The sequence below is a fragment of the Athene noctua genome, chromosome 8 (genome assembly GCF_965140245.1).
Source record: "Athene noctua chromosome 8, bAthNoc1.hap1.1, whole genome shotgun sequence".
In the NCBI taxonomy this organism is placed as follows: Eukaryota; Metazoa; Chordata; class Aves; order Strigiformes; family Strigidae; genus Athene; species Athene noctua.
In genome coordinates, this window is record NC_134044.1 from 12,471,584 (window position 1) to 12,496,646 (window position 25,063).

Below are 25,063 nucleotides of genomic sequence, written 5' to 3' on the forward strand. Positions count from 1 at the left end.
CACCAGTGTCTTTAGCAGCTTCAGAAGGCGTTTTGGTTTCATTCTCCTCAAAAAAAAAAAAAACAAAAAAAAAAACTGTTTTAAGGAAGAAGTGACAAGACAACCTTAGGGAGCTTTGAGTTCCACCAGAATTGAGAGTAATTACACTGCTGCACAGTAGCTGGGAAATATGTGCTTATCTGTACCTGAAGTCTTCTAATGGGCCAGTCCCGTTGACCTCATGGGAATCATATCAGTGTCATGCTTGTTTGTGGACTGTGTAATTGAGTGTGATGGAGTTTTTACCATTCACTTTTGCACCGGTATAATAAAAATAAGGTGTTCCGTATTATTATTATCCTCTTTTTTTGTTGTTGTTCTCATATCAGTTTCCTGTCAAACACTTCAGATACCTATTTTTGGTTTTGTTTTCAGCTGCCTAAATATATCCTTTAAACAAACCAAATTCAGTTAACATAAACTGTGCAAAAAAGCTTTGTAATTGTCAGTGGAAGTAAGGTAAAATTATTCTGTAAATGTTTATTGTACAAAAGCATTACCAGGAAGTTAGTGTCATTGAAAAAGAGCCGGTTTGGATTATTTGAAAAAATTGGGTTTGATTTTATGATGGTAAGATCATTTGAGTATGATGCAGTGAACACACATATTGGAATATATCACTATGTCCTCTGCAGCTGATGTATCCGATTCCAGCAAAACTTTGCAATTCAATCACATTTCAATTCACTATTGCTGAAAGCAACTAACTTCACATAAGTAATCTCTGCAGCTTTAACTGTTGTACATGTAAAACTTCCGGATGCCAGTTAGCCTTTCTGCAGGCTATGGGATCTCCTGAGAAGAGATCTATGTCAAAAATAGTAACTGAAAGTATAGTCACCACTGATGTGCCAAGTTATGTATCATGTAAAACATATTTAGCCATACTGTGTTAGCATCTAGGAAGCCTAGCTGTTGGTTCGTGTTTCCAGTATGCTATTTTGCAGTCTCCTAATAAATAATAGTTATTGCCTGAAAGACCTTACAGTCTAAGCCTCCAACCTGGCACATAGTTACATGAATGCTGAAACCTGCTGCTTTGAATACTCCCATTCTTCAAAATCAGTGGTTTCAAAACATCCATTGTTTTTCTTTAAAAACAAAAAGAGAGTTTGTGGCTGTGTGATTCCATGTTTCTGTGCTTGCTGCCTTATTTTGAATGGTCTACTTGGGCTTTACATGAGCAGTAAATTCAACTCCTTCAGGATGAAGTTATTAATTTACCAAGCATGTCTTACACAGCTCCAGAGTGCATGTACCTGTCTGTGGTCATGGCCAGGATTTCCAGGTATCAGCTGACTATCAAGTCAAACTGTCATAGAATCAGAAATTTTGTACAAGTACAGAAGGTCTTAAGACTGTTAGGGAAAGAAATTCAGTTGGACAAGGAAGCCATATCTGAGGGAAAAAGCAAGTCCATGGCAGTAAGCTTTGTTTTCAAATCGGCCATGTGAAATGTCTGTGGCTTTTGTTTAGCTTTTACTCTCATTCTAGGGAATTTACAACTTCCATCATGCACCTGATATGCTAGGGATGTGTTCCAAAAGGCATTTTTGAAGTCTGCTGCTGCCTCAAGATCAGTACAGTAGGCCCAAACTATTGTATAACTAAAAATAAATTAACTGAAATTGCTGTAAGCTAAAAGAAAAGCAATCTCTGAGCCCAGAGTTAAGCATACACTAAGAAGTTTGCTGAAGCTAAGTATAGGACAATAGTCAAATAAAGAGGACAAGACAAACCAAAAATATACCAAATAGTATGATACCGCAGGACCACACATCCTCAGCTGTAAGTATGTGAATTATTACTGCAAAAACAAATTGGAAAACATTTTTTTATTACTTTCAGTGTTGGCAATTGTAATAACAGCAAGGTGTACTTTAGCACACTTGTTTGTATTTAACTCAGATCTAGAGAAACTAGGACACCTGGAAAAAGGAAAGCAGGGCCTGCTGCAGACAAAGCAGAGGCTACTTTGAACTCCTTTAACCAATCAAATGCAACACTAGTTGGATGAAAACAACAACAACAAAAAAGCTAGAAATTCATCCACTTGCCTCTGTGGATGTATTTGTGTCAAAAATGTGACAAGGACACCCTGATGATAACTTTTCATTTTGCAACAAGAGACAGCTTCCATCCCAGATACAAATTCAATTTCAGTTACATTTTAAAATTAGAGCCATTAATTAGGACTTTATAAACACAGGTATTGACTACTAAGGAGTAAGCACGCACTGCCATTGAGCAGTTAGGAATGGAAGATTACCAACTAGTTACTGCATAAGCTACTTCAAGGAGGAAGCATAAGGAGAAGGGGAAAAGCCTTGTAATTCATTGCAAGTAGAGGTACAGATGCATAAGTGAGTATTCACAGAATACGGTTCCACCAGTTGGATTGTGTAGGAGAGATCTTTTGAACCATCAGTGAAAAGAATTTTTTTTCAAGTAGCTATTTTAAGGCTGCAATCATAAGTTAACAAACGCAGGGAAACTATCCCACATATTTCCCCTGTGTGGGCACCTGCCAGTCCCGCTGCAGAAATATAAGACTGAAAGAGATGACTTCAGGTCATCAAGTCCTAGTCCGTGCTGTTTCATCCAGCCACATAATAGATCTCCATAGCATAAATGGGACTTGATATGTTTCAAAGGTAGTGAGGCTTTTTTTGCCTTGCTACTTCACACAGAACAACTGCTGCAGATCACAACTTCTCTGATGGTTAGAAATGCAGTTATACAGACTAATTAACAGCTTATTTTGTGCATGGATATCTTTTAGCTTGAATGTTGTCCTTGTGTGTAGGTAGCAATGTTACAGATGTGTGTATACATAGATATATAAAATGTTATATATATTTAATAAATATGCTCTCTTGATAGGGTTTGTTTTTTCAGTCTCACCTTGAGAAACAGACTCTCTACTTCCTTGTCACTTCAGTATCTTTTTTGTTGCATTTCTTCCCATTAGAACTTTTTTTCTTAAGTCGTATGAGTGCCATGTGTAAAGGCATTGTTACTTCTCTGTGTCTTCTGGAAAATCCTGTGTGATTTAAATTTTAGGTTTATATTGAACTTTCTCTACCAAAATCATATTAGTGACTCTTGATTATCCTTTCATCAGTTGTTATTCCAATGTCTTTCTCCTCTGTCAACTTTCAAGTTATAACCTTTTGGTTTGTGGCAGAAATTATTTCTAAATGAATAACTTTGGCATTTGTACTCTTCAACATCTTTTTTTTATTTTTTATTCCCCCTCCAGGAGTGCTTTGAGTTGTTATGAAGGAGAAGTTGGTGTGCATGTCAGGATAAACATACTAAATAGAAAAAACATGCTTGGCCGTAAAATGTGTACTAGGAATCCTGCTAGAATTCATGGGAACAGCAGATAGTTTTTGGTTTGTGTGAGTGCATGTAACATTACATAGAACAGGAATCTTTTTTGTCTCAAGACTGACATCAAGGATGGCAACTTGTTTAACACATGTCTTTCCATCTACCTTTCACTGTACATGTTTTTCAGTCGCTCTTGAAATGCCAAATTAATATTTGATATGCCAGTTATAATTTGGCAAGGTTTGTCACAAACAACAATACATGTTATCTGTTTGTACAAAGCAAGCAATAAATCATATGGCTTCCAACATTAAACATAAGATGACTTGAGATAGCCACACAAATAAGCTTTCAAAATAAAATTTCTCATAAATTGTTTAACGGAGGATAACTACAGGTTTTGAAAATTGTGAGAGGAATCCAGATGGTGAGGTAGTATAGAAAAGGTCTGTCTCTTATTTTGGTCAGACAAGGGATATAGAGACACACACCCCCACACACCCCCCCACACACACCCCCACACCCACACACACACACACACCCCCAAAAAAAAAAAAAAAGTCTGGTGCTTATCTGCTCATAGGACAGGCTGATAACTAGAAAGATGAGGCTGTTAACAAAAGAAACGTAATGGGAAGATGATCCACTCGACATGTAATTAATACTAGCATCTGTCACCATTTAATGAATGCTGCACTAATCAGAGGATTTTGTCATGTTAGTAGAATGTTTAGCTACTTACCCGTAAAAGGCAGGCATCATATGTATGCAAAAGGATAACTGAATCTTACCAAATATGTAAGTGCAGAATTGTATGTTTTGTCAGAGATCAGCAGCTAGATTCTTTAACAGATATATACAGGACATCTAGATGAGCAAATAGTTTAAGTAGGCAAACAGTTCTGATGACTCTTCTTGTTCTTTACCCATCATTGCTCCTATTTAGTGTTCCTTTCTGCATCATGAATCAGTTTCTGATTAAATCATATATATTCTGAGCATAGCATATTATTTTGGATACTGAGAATTACAATATTTTTCTTAAAAGATCCTGTAATTAATTGGTTTCATTTAAAAAATAAAGTTGCTTTCTAGCTTTTTCAGCTGTAAGTAAAAATTCTGTACCTACACCACTTAACATTCAATTTTAAATATTTCATGTCAGATCTCTGTAAACCCTAAATTTAAACAAAATAAACCAAACAAACAAAAAGCAACATCATTTTCAATAAAATTTCCGTTTTAGGAGACATTAGTAAGTGATTGTTTTATTGCTTGTGGGCTGGTTGTTTTTCAGTTGTGAGTACCTTCAGGCTCTACTGAAACCTGCAAGGATAGTTACTTTATTATGAAAATGGTACTATAAAGTTAACAAAGTGTTGCCTTTGTATCTTGGGCCTGTTTTTAAGTCTTAATGATGACACTTGATATAGAACCTATTTGATTGACACAAGATGCCATTTGAAGTGCTTCAGCCAGATGGATTTGGGGGGGGGGGGGAAATTAACAGATATTACTATAGTAATTAAGCTGAAATTAATTTTGTGTTATACGAAACATTTTTTTTGCAAAATAACTCTGATTTTAAAGTAAAGATCTGTTGGAGATGAACCTTTTTCAAAGTCATACTATTTTATTTGCATTTGAAACCTGAAGGGTGCCACACCAGTTGTTGCCTAGCTGGACCAATTCTATTCAGGTTTCTTCTTTGACATTTGAATCAGAGAATTTGAGTTCGTAAAAACCAAAAAGAGCACAGAAATTTCTATAAAGGGAGTTTTTAAAAATTATTTTTTTGTTATGAGGTATTTGTATAGAGGGCCTTAATTGCATAAAACCCACAACATTTCATTGTTGTTGTCTTAAATTAGAATTATTTCAAGCATAGTTTAATGACTTCAGGAGAAGGAAGCCATTTTGTTCCAGCTCAGGAAATGATCTATTATGCTGAAAAAGTGTATTTCCAAAATAAGTGAACACTTTTGTGGTAATGGTATCACACAGTATTAAGCAATTGTTATCAGGAGAATGTTTGTTAAACCTACAATACATAGGGAAATCTGCTTTGCTTTTTCACTGTCTCTAATTCAGATATCTAAGTAAACAGTAGAGCTGCTTGGAAAATGGAAACAGTTTCTCTGGGGAAATAATGCTGTATTGGAAAAACATGAATATTGTTGTCAGATGTTTCTGTCCAAAGCTAAAATATGTTGGTTTAGCAATGTTGTGATGTTGTGTTACAGTTTGGATACCTGACATATCTCTCACTTCTTCCATAACGCCACCTCTGGATGTATGCAGTTGCTAGTTCTTATCCATAAGGTTTTGGAGAAGATTGGGGAATTCTTTAGTCATGCTGCAGTACTGAAGATGCAATCCTGCACAAGTATCCAACTAAAATAAGAAAAATTTTACTTTTAACAACTGATATGCAATTTGTGATGTGTTGCAGGAGCAATTTGGCATTTCAGGGCTTGCCTTATTGGTGGATCAAGGTTACCCTGCAGAAGCACAAACAGCAATATAAGTGGTGGCTTTTTTCCTGCCCAGAAGACTCAATTCTCTGTTTGGGTTGTTGCTTTCTTTTCTTTCCCTATGAACATTATGAAATGCTTAACCCTGTGAAATATTAATTTATGAATTTGAAATTAGAGACACAACTAATATTGAGTCCTTAAGTGGTTATTACTTGTGAGGTTCAGTTGGTTGTGAGCCTATGATAATTCAGTACTGTCATGTGGTCTTACAAAATTCCTTTTTCAACAGTGGTTGGGCTGTTTTTTTGAAGATGCATTGGAATATTCTCATATCAATTTCAATTAAGGTATGTTAAATAAAGTAATTTTAGTTAATTGCTATTAGTCAGGCTTTCTGTATCACTGGTAGCCTAGAGATGAATTTTTTTCTTTTGTCTAGGTTGGTTTTTGTCCACTGTATACTAGTCTTTAGTATACAGACAGCAGTACCACACTGAATTGCAGTGTTTACGCTCCCATTTTATTTTACGTTTTATGCATGGCTTTAATATTTGTGACTTTCTTCAAAGGTGTCATGCTCGATCTAGTTCTACTTGCCAAGAATGATTTTCAGGTCATGAAGGTGTAGTAGTTTCTCAAGGTAAGCAATCGCCACTATTTTCTGCTTAATTAAGTAAATGTTTCCTACTGTACCAGAGTGTCTGTTGTTTACATGTTCATTACTGTCAGTGCTTGTTCTTCCAGAGAAAGATTCAGTTATATTCTTCACTTGCCTTACTGTAGGTAGTACATCCCTTATCCCTGTTGCTCTCTGTCTTGGGAAACCTTAGGAGTAAATCTACATTTGTGTTACCAAAGGTAAGTTTGTGTTCCTGTCTGTTTTGTTTTCCTTCTTTCTGCTTTGAGTTAGGAAAATAATTATTTCTTCTTTTCTGTTGCTTTTATTGAGCAAGAGCAGTTTTCCTTATTTCATTTTCCACATACACAGCAGCATTCATCATGAAGAACCATCAGATATGTTTGCTTGAGTAATGTACCATATATTTATACTTTTTTCATTTATCGAAAATCAATTAAATGCACTCAGTAATGTGTTCAAGGGAAGGAAGAAAGAAAAAAGAGTAGGAGGCAAAGCTAGAAAAAGATCAGGATTTTTATCTCAAGGTGTGCTAGGCAATGAAAGGTCTTATCTAAATATGCACCAGTGTAAACAAACTTGCTAAAGCTCGTCTAAACTGCTCTGTGGATGCTTATTGTAAAGATTTACTTGATTTTTATTAGGTATAAACTAAATCAATTTATGTTAAACTGAAATAAGCCTAAACTAAACCAAAGTAAAAGTGCCTGCAGCTTTTGGATGGACTTAATTAAATTAGATTAAACTTGTGCACTGGATGCAACTAGTGTAAATGTCATTTGTTGAATGAAACCAGAATTAGACAAATTATCTGGAGGAGTGTAGTAACTAGAAGAAAGTATGCTAGTGCACAGTAAAATGATCAAAATGATTTGTCAAAAAAGGCAAAATGATGTTGCAGAAGCAGATGCCTAGGAGAGTGTTTGAAGCTAGAGGATGATTGTGAATGGTGTGGAAGGAATGACAACAGGTGGGTATTGCGGGAAAGAGAAGCTGTGTGGCTGGAAAGCATCAAAAGAGCAAGCAGATACTTGTGACAGAAAATGCAATGTATGTTTTTAATATACACGCACATCAAATTATCATGACAACTGATAATGAAAGGATAGATTTTGGCATTCACTAAATTGGTGCTACAGCTGAATTGTGCAGTTGTTCCCTCCTGTGCAGTTTACAATGAGACTGAAACTTACAGGTAACAAGTGTTAAGTTTAATGTAAAGCAAGTAATTAAAATTTGGCCTGGACAAAATTAGTGTTTGAAAAACCAGAAATTTAAAAGAAAAACTTTTCAGAGGCCATTTATAGTACTGAGTTGACAACTGACAGAAAAAAAAGGGCATACTTGTCACCACAGCTTTTTCTGAAAACTGGAGACATGGGTAGGAATCAAGTATATCAGAATGCCTCCATAAAGTGCTGGGTTCTTTAGTGTTCCTGTTATTTGATCAGGTGGAATTAAATCTGTAAATAGACAGCAAGGGAACACCGAAAAACACATTCAGAGTGTTAATCTATTCTTAAAAAATTGTGATGAGATTTTAGGGGCTGTGCAATAGGTGTTTCTCAAAATTTAGAGTAAGAGATATCAGTGCTGAAAGTGAGCTGACCACATAAGAATACAGGAAAAAACAGTTTTAAGCAGGTATTAGATTAGACTGCTTGCAGATACGCACAAATCAGGGTGATAAGAAGTATCCAAGAAGGGAGCAGTGGGATGACTGAACTAAGAGTTAATCTGTAGTAAAATGGATTGCCAGTTATATTCACATACCCTGCTAAAGGAAATGCAGATTCCCTAGAAAAGGGCTTTCCATTGTAACACTACTGTATTTGAGGACTTTTTATACACATAGCAGGAAGTCTGACTGTTCTGGGTTTTTTATACTAATGAAGAAAAAGAAAAAAAGAAGAAATTTAAAGCATAGACTCAACCTGAAATTGTGACCAGGAGACCTTGAAGCTGAAGTAAGGAGGACAAAACTAAAATAAATGGTTTTAAATGAAACCTGTCAGTGTCTTATCCATCTAGAAAGGAATGTTATGTCTTGCACTTAGCTAGCATCCTTTGTTGTGTTAAATAGTGGAATAATCTCTTTGTGGTAGTCTTATCTAGGTCTGCCTGTTTAATTACATTAATAAATGGCAAGTATCATGCTTATAATTGAAGACTCTGATCCTCGAGAGTAATTTTTTATTCCTTCTGATAGCATTGCTTTCCCCTCAGCAAATACCTCCCTCCCTTCTGCATTGTCTCTCACTCTTCTGTTCTTGTATTGTTTCCTCTGATCTGTGTGCACAAGTCTGTATAAAAATAGAAGTTAGCCTCCAAAGCACCTGTGCTGTAAGCATCTGTAATAAAGATCTTTAGCTATTTTTTTTTTATTTATTTTCTTGCCTTTATTTTTTTTCTTCCCTCCAAGCTCTCAGAAAACCAAAGAGGAAAGATACTAATATAGGAAAGCAACTATGTAATTGAGAGGAAGTGAAGAGATCATGGCAAGGCAGCAGATTTCTTGTTCAAACATAACTACTGCATTCCCCAAAGGAAAAGACAATTATTTTTTCCAAGATTTTTATTCCATCTTCCTCCTGTATTTTACTAAAATGCTTTTCAGATACTTTAAGTGGAAGAGTTAGGTAGTCTTGCACACATGTGCATGCAGAGCAAATCCCTTCATTTAAGTGGGCTGATGTTTCTGAGTGAAGTGGGGGAAAAATTAACAGCTTCATAGTTGCTACATATGAAATTTTGGGGTTGTGACATTTCTTTTCCATACACTTGAAATATTTGTTAATAACAACTCACAAAACAGTTTGCATTGACACCAGGAAATCATCTTTCTTTCCATATGCCATTGTCTTTACAGCTGTACTGTACTGCAGTCACTGGGTTTTTTTATTTGCTAACTGAATTGTTTTATCTTGTTGTTAATAGTGATTTTTTTCTTTTCCTCTAGAACCAAAGCAGATAGGTTTGGTTTCATTTCAGTTTGCTGAACTCTTGCGTTGTTCCACCCAGATACAGTACATTTTTTGTTCTTACTCCTAGAAAGATTTCCTTCAAAGATGTCTTGGAACGCTAAATAAATGAAAGCTTTATTAGTTGCGTTAACTGTTGATAGTCCATTGTGCTGCCTTATCCTATGGAGCAGGTCAAAACACGGACACACACACCCCTCACACCCCTCCCCCCAAAACCAGTGTAGTTCGTTCTGCCAGGCTGCATTTGCTAGTGAACACTGTTCACATTCTTGCATATTAACCAAATCAAGACTCTCAAAATAATCTCCTTTCACCAGTCATAGCAAAGTAACAGTTTTAATTGCAAAAGTTCAAAATAAACCAGAAAAATAAAGGCTGTATTTAAAAAATTAAAAAAAAAAAAATTAAAAATGTCAAAGCAATCATAACAGCTGTTTTCTTCCATACTTCCACCTCTCTGATTAAAAACTTCAAATCACACAACCCCTCCTGAATCCACATTTCATCAAGACCGTAGAAAAAGTGCTATATATTGTAATAGTTATGAAATAGTTTGTGAAGCTTGTAATAAAGACTACTGGATGTTTGTTAAAAAAAAACAGTTGCAATGGAAGTAACACAGTTGTTTACATTCAGCAGGCTTTACAGGCTGGAGAAATATTATTACTTTCTAGATCTTTCCAAAGAAACATGCAGGTCCGCAGTTCATAAGTGTTGTACCTTAACATCATTATGTGACTATTCCTCACTGCCTTGAGATTTACGCTAAAAGTAATTTAAGTAGGTCTTAAGTTTTAAGTGTATTAAAAATGTGCTAATTTTAACTCACATGTATTCTATATACTTCAGTAAACTGAAGAGTTTTATGATGTGAATTTCAGTATATCAAGAAGAAGTAATGGTGGTCTTTCAAGATGGTAATTTAGTCCAGATAAACCAGTCTTCTCTTTAAATTTTTGCTAACTCACAAGAATTAATTTTCTTCTGCAAATATTGACATCCATATTTATATACACTTGCGTTTATTGATTACTATCTAAATGTTAGTGTTGATTATTTTTTTAACAGAGATCTGTTATAAATGGCAGGAGGCACAAATATATACAAGTAACAGGACTGATGCTGCTTAATTAGTCAGAGGACAGGTGGGACATTGCCCATGAGTAGCTGGCCAGAAAGTAAAAGAATATTTAAGAAGTGACTAGAGCAGCAGTAAAAGCTTGCCTGCTCAGTAGCCTAGCGCAGTTGGAGACTTTAATTGGTGAACATAGTAAGTCTTTCTATTGATGTCATGTGGAGGAAGAGTGGTTGCTGATTGTTATCCCCTTCAGTTACAACTATTTTCACAGCAATATCCATTGGGAAAAGCAGAGTTAAATATTACTGTATTGATTTATTCTTCTTAATTGTGTCCTACTACCTGTCTCATACAGTATTGTTTTTTTCTCTGAAAATCTTGCAAGACTCACCAGTATGTCCATTCTGGTATAGCGGAATGATCAGGTTGAGGAGATGGATCTAGTACCAGTGTGTTATAAGGAGACTTCTATTATTCTGTCTTTCATTGGTAAATAACCACATTATTTAATAAGATATGAGTGTTAATCACTTTCAGGACAGTACTGGTGAAGTTGTATGATGTGGAGCTACTAATTTAGTGCAAGCATTAAACTTCTAAAGTGTTTAGATAAATATTTTAGCAGTAGCTTTAGAGCATTTTGTCTTGTATTAAGCTATTCATGTTTATGACCTTAAAGCCCAGTTATTAAATTAAGCTGGTTTTCTGTTGTTGCTTAGAAGATAAAGGCAGAAGATAGCCATCTTCAATAGCAATGAGTGATTACAACTGCTTTTCAGCTCTTACGTTTATTACAGCAACCCTCCAAAATAAGCAGACTTAAAAACATATATTAAAAGTTTTGTTTGTTTTTTTGTTTTTTAAATCTCACTCTTAATGGAATAAGGAAGCTAGAAATAACAGTTTTTCCTGGTGGACAGTGAATTCCTTGTGAACTCTTATTTTTACAGTCTAGGTCAAGCTAAATGCCATAGGGTAATGATGGTGTACAGTAAGTAGGTCATCCATTCTTATCCTCTGCTGGCTCTTCTTCATATCTTTGTATTTAGAAATAGCCAGCTGAACATTTACTTTATATTCATACATACTACACAAGCATGGTTGGGCAAAAGTTTGAATTTTCATGTAAGTGTCCTCAGGTGATCATAATTGACAAAAAGCTCCATACAACATCATAGCAAGGCTCTGAAAAAATCAAGTAGTAGGCCACAAAAGAGAAACCTCAGTACTCACAGATTGTGATGCCTACGGAATTTTGTAAAACTGGCAAAAGTTGCCTCTCTGGCAAGGCTTAAGTTCTGCTACAAAAAAACCCCCAAACCCTTAGTGCAAGCAATGGATATGAAATAACTGCTTATATTTGCAAGATTTTTGTGTAACCATCATTAACAAACTTAACCATGAGAGTGACTGCCATTTTCTTTCATGTAGAGACAGCAAGGAAATTATGAGGAAAAAAGTTGCTGTGTAACTGTGCCAAGATCATGTTATGAATATTTGGTAGTATTTGTTAATTGTCATCTCTGTAAGTATTGATTTTTTTGACTGTTTCACAACATCTTGTGAGATACCTTTATTTTACTTGTTATGCTGTATGAATGCACAGTGGCAATATTTATTTAAACAAAGGATATATTTTCATTGCTAAGAATCTAACTGGGTTTAGGGGCAAGAGGGAAAAAGGAGACTTAATGGATTCTTCAGTTCCACAAGATCTGCATTCTTGCTTTTAAGTTAATCACAATATGCCATTAGTAGCCTTACATGAAACAATTGCCCATGTGTGTTACTGTTCTTCAAAGGCTTATCCCACAGGGATAAAAATAGCATTTGCTTTAGCAGCATCAGTGTCAATGCATAAGAATAGCCTCACTCTACCTCTTTGTGAAGTTATTTAACATTTTATTTTAGTTCTTTTGAAGATACCTATGCATTGTTGGTGCTACTTGGTTCCATAGTTTAGATGTAATGTGTGGTTTTCTCTTCTTGATGAAAAGTGAGTAAAATTTTAAGGTACCTGTTTTTCATTTTTTAAAGTGACTTAGAAGCCTACTTCACCTAGAATGAGCATAGCTCTGTCTAACCCTAAAGATTTCTATTGTCCTATTTACATTTTCCTCTATTATTTAGGCAGTCAAAGCTGTAGTGTGGATGTAGCTGCAACTGCATGAAAAACTTTACTATCGTATCAGCTTCTCAATTAGATGCAGCTATGTTAGAATGAAAGTAGAAAAAGCTATGACAGGAGGAGTGCTTTTTCATAAGTAAAACTACATCTACACTAGCAGGGACTGGAAAGATGAAGGAAGCAGGTAAGCTGGTAGTTTTCACTGCGTAATTATTTCAGAATTTTTAAAAGATATCTATTGAAGACATTTGACTTATTCATGGTTTGGAAATTGAACTTAGATTTACAAACTCTTAGGCAACAGATTAGCTGATACTGGCTTCAAGCAATCAATTAACTGAAAGATATTTAGGCATACAGATCATAGCTTTAGATACATCTCTCTTATAGTTACCTCCTTGAAGATGTTTCTGTATTGCTGATATTTATTCCACTTTTTTGTAAATATTTATATTAGGGTGAAACGGGTGATTTCAATACTGGAAATGGATTACTTCTACACTGAGGTGCATGAAAATTTAATGCTTCAAAAAGAATAGATTTATTTGAAATTGTAGTAAAAGTGTGACAATATTCTGCAAGAGGAAATGAGATAAAAATGAGGGACAGAAGCATTTGAATACAATTACTGATTGAATTACTGATTGAAATCAATTAGTAAGGCAACATAAATTTTTATAGTCTCCTCCAATCCACAAAACCTATCCAGAAGCAGAGATTTATACTTTTTTAAAAATCTGTGGGAAAGTAGTAGAATATGGGATAAAACAGTCTGGGAGAAGGGATTTAGTAGAGGTAAAGTCACTGTGACTAACTGAGAATGTGACCGCTTTTTTCAGTAGAAGATGCAATAGCTCCTTCCCTGCACAGGGGAATGAGAGTTTGGACTACAGTGACAAATCCGAGGAGACTGGGGATTTAGGTTATTCACCTGAGACAGAGAAAAATATTTTGGTCTAGATCTCCTAAATTTCAGCAAGCACTGTTTTCTACATTCTGGAGTCACCTTTCTCCTCCAATAAATGTTTAACTATGTAAAGTAGAACAACCTAAGGGAAAAATAGGGAAATTAATCTCCAAATAACCTGTAATCTGAGAAGGGACATTTTGAGTTACTAGTTTTAAGCAGAGCAGAAAGCTGAGACTTGAGAAGTTTGAAATCCTAAAAATGTATTGAGAAGAAAACAGTTTCTCACATGTACCTTTAATAGGTAGGGCTTCATTCACATCATGAATTCACATGCTTATTATACAGTATGAGTCTGCCTTGTGAGACTTGTCTCTAATCTATAACTTCCAAAATAGATTAAATTGAGGGTTCAGCCCAGCAACCTTAAAAGATGGCTCACCATGACAAACTTCAAATATTATTTTCTCATACAATATAAATAGTACTGTATTTCTGGTAATCTAAATCCAGATTAATTTTGTCAATAGAAATTTCCTAAATAGTATATTTCTTGCTAATTTTCACATAAATAATTTAGTAGTCTTATTTGTTAAAAAAATTGCTATGACTTTTTTATCTGAAGCCTTGGTTGGTTGCTGCAGCTCATCCTTTCCTCATCTTGCTTTTTTCATGAAGACATGCCAGTGGATTAAGCAATGTGGTGGTGAATTGCTTTAACACTTGCACCTCCAAATAACATCGAGAATGAAATGTGTCCATGGTAACCAGGATGCACTTATAATCTTTCCATTCTTCATCTTTTTAATCTATGCAAAAAGTATAGGTATTGCAAAATCTATGCAATGTTTTTTCTTTGAAACAACTGTGTGCTAACAGATTACCAAGGGAACTGTAGTTTGTCCTGGATATTTGTACATCAGGAAGTTTTTAAATGGAATAGTGCTATTGACAGTTTGTTCCACTGCAAATCAAAGAATAGTGTTTAGAAAATACACGTTTTTTTATATTATACTTGAATATTTTACTTTTCGTGTGCCTCTGCTCATTGGCCTGATCTTCCCTTTCTGGCAGATAGTTCTGTTGCAGTGTGCCTCCTAGTATAACAATTAAGAAGAGGAGAGATTATTGAAATATGTATTTCTGTAATTTTTTTAAGATTTTGAAGTTATTATTAACATGCTTTGGAGTTTATAATTGTACAGCAATACTACAAGAAAGTAAATTTTTTTAACAATGTTAAAAAATCTACTGTAATTGCTTTAAAAATAGGACAGAGGTATTTATATCGTAGAGTATTGACTTAGTGTTCCATTTTAGGGTTGGTTGGATTGTGTAAAGATAAAATGTTATTCAAGAGTCTGCACAGAGTATACACACTCTAGTATTTGGATTATGCATAAACTTGTAGATAAATACACTCATACCCACAAAATACTAAACAAAAAATATATAGAATACTTAGGGTGAAAACTTTGTCTGGCTTATACCAGTGCAGAATTTGGGCAAGCATCTGCTATCTCTATACACTTAATTTTATTGTCTGTATACCCCAGGCTGAAAAGTATTTATTTTATCATGGATCACAACACACTGTAATCTGTTGTGCAGTATAGTTCTGCTTTTTTAAGAATTAAGACTTCTAAATTTGTGTATAGTTAAATCTATAAGGTTGTACATAAAATTAATCTGGAGAATGTTTTTAGGTATTAATGTTCAAAAGTTGAAAGGCAACAGTCATCATTAATCATTTTTGGTAAGTGGTTTTGGGGGCAGGTGGCTATATTTCAGTTACACTTGGCATTCCATTTCCATGCCAAGAAATGGGGGGGTTTTGTTGATGGGGTTTTTTTTTTAAGAAATGTCACTTCCAACAGTTACACAAAAAGACCAAGAGAAAGCATATTAATCCGTTTTCTTTAACAGTGATTTTTTTTTTTCCCTTATGATATACTGTATTCTTGCATACCATTTTGAAGGGTATGCAAGCTGAGGTACATGTAGGAAAATGTCTTTTCTTTCTCCGTTTGCATATCAGTTTTGTTCTGACCTTATTCTCACCTCCTGTTCTCCACAAATAAGAATGGAAGTACCCTTACGTGCTGATTTTCCCTGCATTGCTAGAGATAAAAAGAGCTTTTGGAAGTGCAGTACAGTATTCACTGTCCTGTTATCCCCATGGTAGGCTGCAAACATACTAATTCTAAAGCCTTCCCAGATAGTTAAAATCATCACTGAAACAGAATGACAAGTGGTTTATAATCTCTATTGCATTGTATTCTCATATTACCACTAATATATTGAGTGGTGTTATTTTAGCAGTGTGGTGGTCTATACTGTGCATGTACATTACAGAAATGTTAATTCTGCTGTTATAAAATGTTTCAGGGGTGTAATTTTTCATCTATTAAATTCTAGAATGCAAAATGGATGAATGGGATTTCTTGCACTCAAAGAGGCAACTGTTTCACTGGAAAGGAATAAAGATTGTGTGTGTCACTGTAAAATAAGATGAACTTATGCAACTGAGTAGGATGTTTTTTCTTTTAGTCACATAATAAGGGTTATTTTGCAGAGTATTGCAGATATGTCTGAGTTACTTGAAGCTACTTTGTATGTATGCTCTCAGAAACATGATTTAGTAATTCTGATTACCCCCATAAAGATATTAGCCACAATAAACATCAAAATAATAAATTTTAGCTGACTGTATTTGACATTCCAATGTAGATATTAAGCCTTTATTCAAATTCACTTACTGTTACTGTATACAAGATAGGTATACTTGATACACGATACAAGCAAGATTTTAAAAATACAGAATCGATTGGTGTGGGCCTGCCTGAGCAGATTGCCTGGAATCTGAGCTTTAACTTGAAAATTAATGATGAAAGTTAATGCAATTCATTGGGAATCAAAAATGCTTAATTCTCAACTTTAAAATCTTCACTTTGACACTGAAATACCAGAGACATCTAAAGTTAAACTTTATGTTAACAGATGTAAACCACTGTTGTCAGAACTAAGATTTGTAATAGTAAATTTAACTCTGTGCTCTTCAGTCAATATATGTGAGTAGTCTTCTGTGGCTTCTTGACAGTTAATTCAAGGCTTGCTTTTAATGTTCTTCTTCTATGTGCCAGTAGAAAAAATAACTCTATGGAGTGTATTTTTTAATATATACATGTGTATGTGTTTATAAATGTATACCTCACTAGTATTCTCATTTGTCAGTTTTCTTGCTCAGTGTGTCAGGAATCCACCTATACATATAACGATGTACATTCCTCACTTTTCTCAATGAAATGGAAAGAAATAAAACAGATTAATATTAGTAAGACTGCAAGATTTATGTTTTTTAACCTTGCCTACAACAGCAACTGAATCCTACTTCAGGATTGGAGTGTGATCTTTGCTAGCAACTGGTGTGAGGGAAGAGACACGATTCTGACTTTCCTCTTGTTGGAGACCCAGCTGTGACAGCAACAAAACAAAAGCCAATATTAAAAGCTGACACAGTTCAAGCACATATGTAATGTTTTAAGAGAACTCTAGGAAAATTACTGATAGCCAGGGCTGCTTGTTCTCCGTCATTTCATAGCTACATAATTTACGATTCATATTAAATTTTTGTCTCAGTTGTATGCTTTGTAATGCAGGCTTTCTTTTCTTTTTCTGACTCTGAAAATCTGAATTGAATGTGTGCTTCTGGAGGCTTTTTCCAGAGTTTTCAGAGAGTCTCTGCTGACCTTTGAATTGTCCTGTGAGTTTTGATTTTAACAAAATGTTAAAATGACAGTTTAACTTTTAATACTGCCACTTTTGAATGCCTGAGCAGTTGAATGGGTATTTCTACTTAACCATATAATTTAATGCCTGATGAATTGTATTTCTGCAACTAAATGAAAAACAAAAAGAGAATGTTTATAGTTTTGCAAGTTGATATGTCAGTAAACATGTTTTAATTTTTAGGAACAATTTTTATGCAGGGGTTGCATACATTTTTCTTTGTGTGTAAAAATATTTCACACTTGTCTAGGTGCATTATGGGATGTTTATTGTCCTTTGAAGCATGTTGTAGGGCTGCTGGTAGTGTAACCATGGTCTGATCTCTTATAATCCCTTTGTTTTGGAAATGTAGTAATATTTACTCAACCAGAGTCCTGAATCTTAGCAATGTATTTATCTTGTGGTACCTGATACTCATTTCTTTTTTTTTTTTCTTTTTCTTCTTCCACAATTGTAGGTAATTTTCAGGTGGTGGAAAATCTCACTTAGGAATTAATTTCATGAATCAAGACCTGGAGAAATTAAAGAATCCCAGGAGGATTTTTTGGATGATTCATCTCTTCATAGTAAGATAACAATAATAATTACAAATTTGCTGTGGCATATAATGGCATCATCTAGCAATAATGATCTGTAATAACTTTCATGAAAGATGTGATTGCTTTAGCTAACAAGCTTTTTTTGTATTAATTTATTAATTAATGCATGGATACTGGAAAACAAAAAGATATAACAGTAAATATACATGCATGATAAATCCCAGCAACACTGGTATTTTTATTATAAAACAATGACAACAAAAATAGGCCAGAAAGCAATATTTTTATTGCAAACAATTCAGTCCTTATAATGCTGTGTGCCAGCACATTTGTTTTTATGGCCATGTCATGAGCCACTTGGATTCCCAATCTGATTTAACATAAATAACACCAGCTGCAACAGGTACTTGGGATTATGCAAGTGGAACATAACTTTAAGAGCATACAGCCAGAAAAAAGAAAAGTAGTGAGGACACCACTAAATAAACCTCAAAATGGAGAATCACAGAGTTGTTTTACAAACTGTTCCCGATAGACTGGCTGCTGAGAAGACCTGAAGTAATTATTCTTTTTCCCAAAATTCCATGGGACTCTGTGTCCCAAGTAGTTATTGCTCTGCATCTTCTAACAATCTTGGTTCTCAGTAATGGATTAGTTTTAAGAGATGTCATGTCAAAAGGTATGGTTGGTCATGGCTCACAGAGGAAACAGTCTCCTGAAAATACGGAGCCAAAGAAACATTAATTCAGCAACTGCAGCAAATAACTGTCGTCTGAGCTATGACCTGGTCTGAAAAGTGGGACTGGATTGAGATCTGAGGCTTTTGTAGCCCAAGAGACTAGGTGGCATTCAAACACCTTGCATTGGTGAGATTTTTTTTTTTTTTTTTCCAATAAATTGTTCTTGTATTCTGATTATGTCCAGAGTCATGGTTTAAACCTGGCTGGCAGCCAAATGCCACACAGCTGCTCACTCACCCTCCCCCATCCCTGGGGAATAGGGGAGAGAATTGGAGGGTTAAGGAGACTCATAGGTTGATATAAGAACAATTTAATAATTAAAATAAAATAAAATAATGATGATGATAATAGTAATAATAGAAAATACAAATGAGTAATGCACAGTATGATTTCCCACCACCTGCTGACCAATGCCCAGCCCGTTCCCAGCTAGCAATCCCACAGAAAATATAATCCTGAAACCACAATCCCAGAAGCAAGGGTGAGCTTTCCAATCAGCCTTCATCTATATACTGACCATGGTGTTGTATGATAGGGAATATTCTATTGGCCAATTTGGGTCTGTTGCTTTGGCTATGCTCCCTCCCAGTTTCTTGTGTACCTGTGCTCTAGCAGGACATGGGAAGTTGAAAAATCCTTGATTTCTTTGCAAAACCTAAAACCAGCAGTACATTATCAACATTGTTTTCGTATCAAATCCCATACTGAATCCAAAACACAGCACTATTCTAGCTACCAAGAAGGAAAAAAAAAAAAATAGCTATCCTAGCCAAAACCAAGACAGGACAGACATTAAAAAAATTAGTTACAAATGTGACTTCATATTTGTCCTACTTTTATGATGGACTTGAAAGATGTCATTTACAAATTAAGTCCTGTTTTCCTCATCAACATCTTTGGTAGACATCACCTTATTTACACCTAGGCAGAGGAGGTCTCCTTTCCCAAGTATATGCATCTCAGGTGGTAGGGGAGAGGGTAAAACTTCCCTCAAGAGAATATGCCTGTTTTCAAGAGTAAACCTGAGTGTATCTTCATTTAGGGTCAGAAATAAGATCAATACGTTTCCTATGCTTTACTTATTAAAATGTAGCATTTCCTACAGCACAATCAAGAGATTTTCAGCCCTGGTGAGTTAGTGTGGTCTGCATTTCTATGTTTAGGTTTGTGTTTCTGATTCCTATTATAACTTTTTCAACTGACATTTCAAGTGAATTTGATTTAAACACTTCCTTAGACCCTTGGGTAGGGAGCCTGCTAGTGACTGCTATTAGAGTTCCGTTGACAGAAAAGACTGCACGTTGTGAACTCAAGTCACTGGATATATGCACAAAACGTGGAAAAATTTTCAGTCAGCACTCACAGTCCATAACAAAACAAATTTTTGATTCCAGTTATTACTACTTGTTTTGACTAGAAAGGGAATGAATGTATCATGAACCAATAGAAAATGGACTGCCTGTTGAATTGGGATAGTCCTCAGGGAGTCTTTGGATGTGCTATCCTTTTTTGCGGTAGGTGTTTATAGTTGCTCCATTAGTGGAGGCGAAGAGTTGCACCACATTTTAATTTGACAAAATTGATTATCAGTTTTTATAAACTTGAGCTTTCAAAGTATTAGTCTTCTGTGCTTTTTGTTTCCAAGAATTACATAGAACTTATAACTGAATTTTAGCAATAGGTTTTAGTGGGTTTATTTTCAAAATCTAGTTTTAATTTTTTTATTTAACTTATAAAAGTGGATTTGATATGTGACTATATATTGATGAGGATTCTAGCTTGTTTTTTTTCCTCATTGCTTATACTGTAAGATTTTCCTGTGGCATTTGATATTAACTATCTTACATCACAATAAAACATCTGTTTTACATTACCTGGGTACAGTGATTCAGATAGTTAAATTATCGTTAACACGCAGTTTTCTACTGTTATTCTATGTGTTTTCAGTAGGTTACAAGTAAGATCTGCCTGCTTTTTCTTGAAAAGTGTTACTGGTGGTTCAGAGGTTTCCTATCCCACAGGAAGTATTGAAAGCCACAGTTGCCATTCTTGCCTAACATTTAGTCATTTCATCCTTCTTCTAAAATTATCTTTAAAATCATGCATGAGGTTTTCCCTCTGATTTTAGTAAAATTTGAATATAATTTGTTTTCAGAAAAATGCCAACAGAAATAGAAGTATTCCGAATATAAATTGCTGTTTGTGAGAAGTTCTATTGTTATATTGATATTATTTCTGTCCATAGCTCTTGCTGTTCCACACAATCAGATGTTTTTACACCTCCTTCTCATCTTCTGTTAAGAGGAGCTTTGCTGCTATTCTTTTAAGTATTTACAGATTATTTTTTTTCCATAATTCTCCACAAATATATATACTGGAATAATATTCTAGTTATCCTTTTGGAATTTTTTGCCAAGTGCATGTTCAGATAAAAGACTCCACCACACCCATGGTTTGCTGCTAAATATTTGGTACACCCCTACCAGCAAAATCAGTTTTGTATTTCCTGTTGTTGTCTCCTAGTTCTCATTCATAAAATTTTGTCTATTTGCACACAGTTAGAGGTTTTCAGAAAAAAATTGTTAAAAAAAAAAAAAAAGTGCTTAAACTATTTTTAATGGGCTTAGGAAGAATGGTCCCCCTGCATATGAAACATTTTATCAATATCCCGTAGAGGCATTTGATGAAGCATTCCATAGAAAACTGGAGAAGTAAACATTTTATAATAAACATTAACATTTTAGTAAACTTATATTAACTACCATACAGCTACAAACATCTGTGTGTGTTTTGAAATTTTTTTTTTTTTTTTTTTTTTGGACAGTGAAGTAAGGTATCGTTAGTTTCTTTTCATAGTCTTGATAGAGCCAAGAGGAAAGAGCAAGGTTTTGTATATGTCTGGAGTCTTCATTATGGTTTTCCAAATATGGAAAATTAATTGATGATAGTGTAGGGCAAGAGAAGAGAGGTCTATTTACATTTCTGGATGAGTGAACAAACAGTGCAAGTCATCAAGTAGTATCCCACACTCATAGGATGAACAGTTCACAGAAAACCTGAAGTTCAATATACTTTCACAGTTCATCATTAGCTGCAGATACATTTAAAAAGCAAGATAAATACAGCTAAATATATTTTAAAATAGCCAAACCAGGTCACAGGATTATTTCTAGAAATAAATAATTTTCAAGAAAAACTCAAGGAGCAGCAAATATTCATGCAGTAGCCTACTAATCATTCAACGTGAAGTAGATGTACACTACAGACATTATCATTGTCATTCCTAGTCTGCAAAGATTTGAATCATTCTTATGTATTAGTTTGAATTAGACCAGCCAAATAATTTTTACTTGACTGTGTAGATAATTTTTGTACTTGCATAAGGAATTTGAGGAAAATTACCAATTATATAGAACCAAGATGCTTGGAAAGCAAAAAAAGCAAATGAGAACCAACAGCAAGCTGTTTGTGCTTGCAGTAAGATATAGCAACAGAAAGCAAAGTTTGAACAGTATTGGGCCATCTACCCAAAGACATGAAGGAAGATAATGTGATAGCTTCCTTCTACATAATTATCTTGGAGTATTTGGAACAAAAAGAGAAGAAAAAAGTCTTAACATAGTAACAGTGATTTCTTGTCATTTGGAAAGCTCTTTCAAATGTTCACATAAGCTTGAGTTTTGTAACTAATCTTACAAAATATTTTGGAATGAAAATTGGTGCATCAATATTGGATGCACTTACTGCGTATACTCAGTATAGTTTCAACTTCCGTGATTCTGTTTCTTTCTCCTTTTATGACTTCAACATACATGAGAAGATAGACTAGTTGGTTAAAAAAGCAAAACAAGAAATCCCCAAAACAACAAAACCCACCTTGGTTGCATTAGAGTAATTTCATAATACAAAAAATAGTAATCCTGCTTTAAATTTAAGTTTTAATCCCTGTGTCCCTGTGTGAAAAGCTAAAAAAATAAAATAAAATAAAAAAATTACATATCTGGATGACTGCATTCCTGTTGTCAGATCTTAGGAAACAACAAGCTCCAAAATCTACCACTGATTGTTCATCAGAAGTGTAGCAAATTGATTTCAGGATCCTGTTTTATAATGAGCTAGAATTTTTATTAAAGCAACTTGATAAAATAGATAAATTATCTGAAGAAACAGTGTTAAATTCAAAAGGCCAAGTTCCAAGTTGGACACTGAAGCAGAAATTATCAACTGTATGAATGCAGGATGGGGGAGTAGCTCACTAAGTAGCAGATCTGTAGAAAAAGAATTTGGCTTTGTACTGGATCACAAAGAGAGTGAGTCAAAAAATATCATGTCCCTGTAGAAGATAACAGTCTTCAATTTCATTCTAGTGGTTTAACTGTACCTACATAAGAAGCAAAACTACAGACACTCTTTATATCAGAGCCACCATTGTTTTCCCCAAAGCATACAGCTGAAGTACTTTTATCAGTTGTTTTTACCAACCTCCTCCTGAGTAAATAGCACAGTTTTTATGTAAATTAGTCTATAAGTATGTGGAAAAATGGACAAAATGTATCTGGACAAGTTTCAGTTCAACTTTGCTACTGTTTTAACATTCCTCAGCTGAGACAAGAGTTTGCTGTATACTAGACAATGTAAAGTTTTTTAACTAAAGCCTTGTTTTACTGTGCAGGCTTCCTGGATGACACTAGCAGCTCTTAAGATTAACTGAAATACTATAAATTAGTAATGTTCAATATGAGATACTACATGTACTTTTCTTTAGAAAACATTTTAAAAAATGAGCAGAATGTGGGGTTTTTTTCATTTAATTTTTAAGATTTATCTGAATAATGTGGGATTATTGGGAAGAAATTTCAGGCTTTTACAAATCTGTCTCTTGGGGTTTGGCTTTGGGTTTGTTCTTTTTTTTAATCACAGTTCAGATTGCTATAGTGTTTGGTGCCAAAGTTCTGGAACATGTCCTCAATCTGTGCCGAGGTAACTCTGACTGCCTGGAACGGCTTCCTGTCCCAGTGGTCCTGTACATCATTTCCTTTCTGGAGCTTGAAGATATTGCCAGGCTTTCCCAAGTTTCACGCAGATTTGAAATGGTAAAAAAAATTTTTTTTAAAAAAAAATTGTTTTAAAACTGTTAGCTTTGCTGTGCAGCATGTTGGATTTGATTCATTTTACATTTAACATAATCATCAATCTGCTTTACTTAAAGTTTGAGGCAATAAATTAATCATCTGAACAACTGAATGGGTGCAATAAAAACTAGATCTTAGAAAGGCTGTTAGACAAACTGTGCTTATCCTGCAAACTTTTGTTGCACATAATAAACACAGTGATCCAGATAATTCCATTGTAACCCATGGCTGGTTGTTATGCACTACTTCCAGGATTAAGTATTTGAAATGTAAAATCTATGCTTTGCATTATGGTTTGTATTATTGTAACGTCTAGAAACTTCAACCACAGCCCAGGATCCCCTTATGCTAGACTCATTAACAATCAAAAAAAAATCATTGCCATTCCTAGACAGCTTACATTTAAATCTTTCACAAAAGACAGGAGTATAAGGAAAGAGGAGGGTTTTTTCAAGATTTTTTGTAGATGTCACAGCAAGGAGCTGTAAGAAACACAGGAAACAAAAGAGATGACATTATGTGTGCTTGCTAGGAAGCTCTTTCCAGCTATCAGGAAAGTGTGGGAAATAGTATGAACATGTTGAATTGAAACTTGAAAAGTTAATAATGGAAGTTGCCACTATAGGCTGATTGGAGCTAAGGGTAGCCTCTAAAGGGTGCTGAATGAGGAGTAACAAATAGGAAAGGCTAGTCCTAAAGTCCCAGGAGAATGAGACCACTCTGTTGGTGCAAAAAGAGCAAAGCCATAGGATCAATCACTTAAACTGTGCCCAAGAGGCCCTTGAGAGGTCATCTATCCCAACTTGCTGGTCTGTGCAGGGTCAGGTAACTGGAGGGATGGAAAGATAGTATGTTCAGAGCTGTGTTCTAGAAAGCTTACTTTTGTGGGTCTGAATACCTCAAAACTGCATTTTCTGTCACAGTCAGACCCTGAGAAAAGGCTGCTGCACTAACTCGGGTAGGGGGAGGAGAGGATTTTAGCTTCTGAAAAATAGGAAGAGAAGCATATTAAAAAGAAAAATAACTTGATTCTTATCCCTAGGGGTGCTGTAGGCACCTAGAATGAAGCCTGTCAAGTTATGGGCTATACGGTTACTGAAAACATAAGTAATGGTGAGACCTTAGGAGGAAGATAATAACAGGTTTAGTCATCTTGACTCTGATGTGACAGCTTGATACTCTCTGAAAGACTTGAGAGAGACAGATTAACCTTTTAGTTTGGAGAACAGGACATGTCTCTGGTACAGAGTACATCTCCAAATTGTATCAGGATGAGA

The 25,063-nt window shown here is 34.9% G+C and overlaps 1 protein-coding gene across 1 annotated transcript in view; it reads left to right on the forward strand.

Annotated features, from left to right (window-relative positions):
• FBXO36 (F-box protein 36) overlaps window positions 1-25,063 on the forward strand; it is a 32,348-nt gene that overhangs the window by 1,547 nt on the left and 5,738 nt on the right. Inside the window, 2 exon segments of the mRNA XM_074911944.1 lie at window positions 17,833-17,941; window positions 23,575-23,747. Coding sequence (XP_074768045.1) covers window positions 17,833-17,941; window positions 23,575-23,747 — 282 coding nt within the window.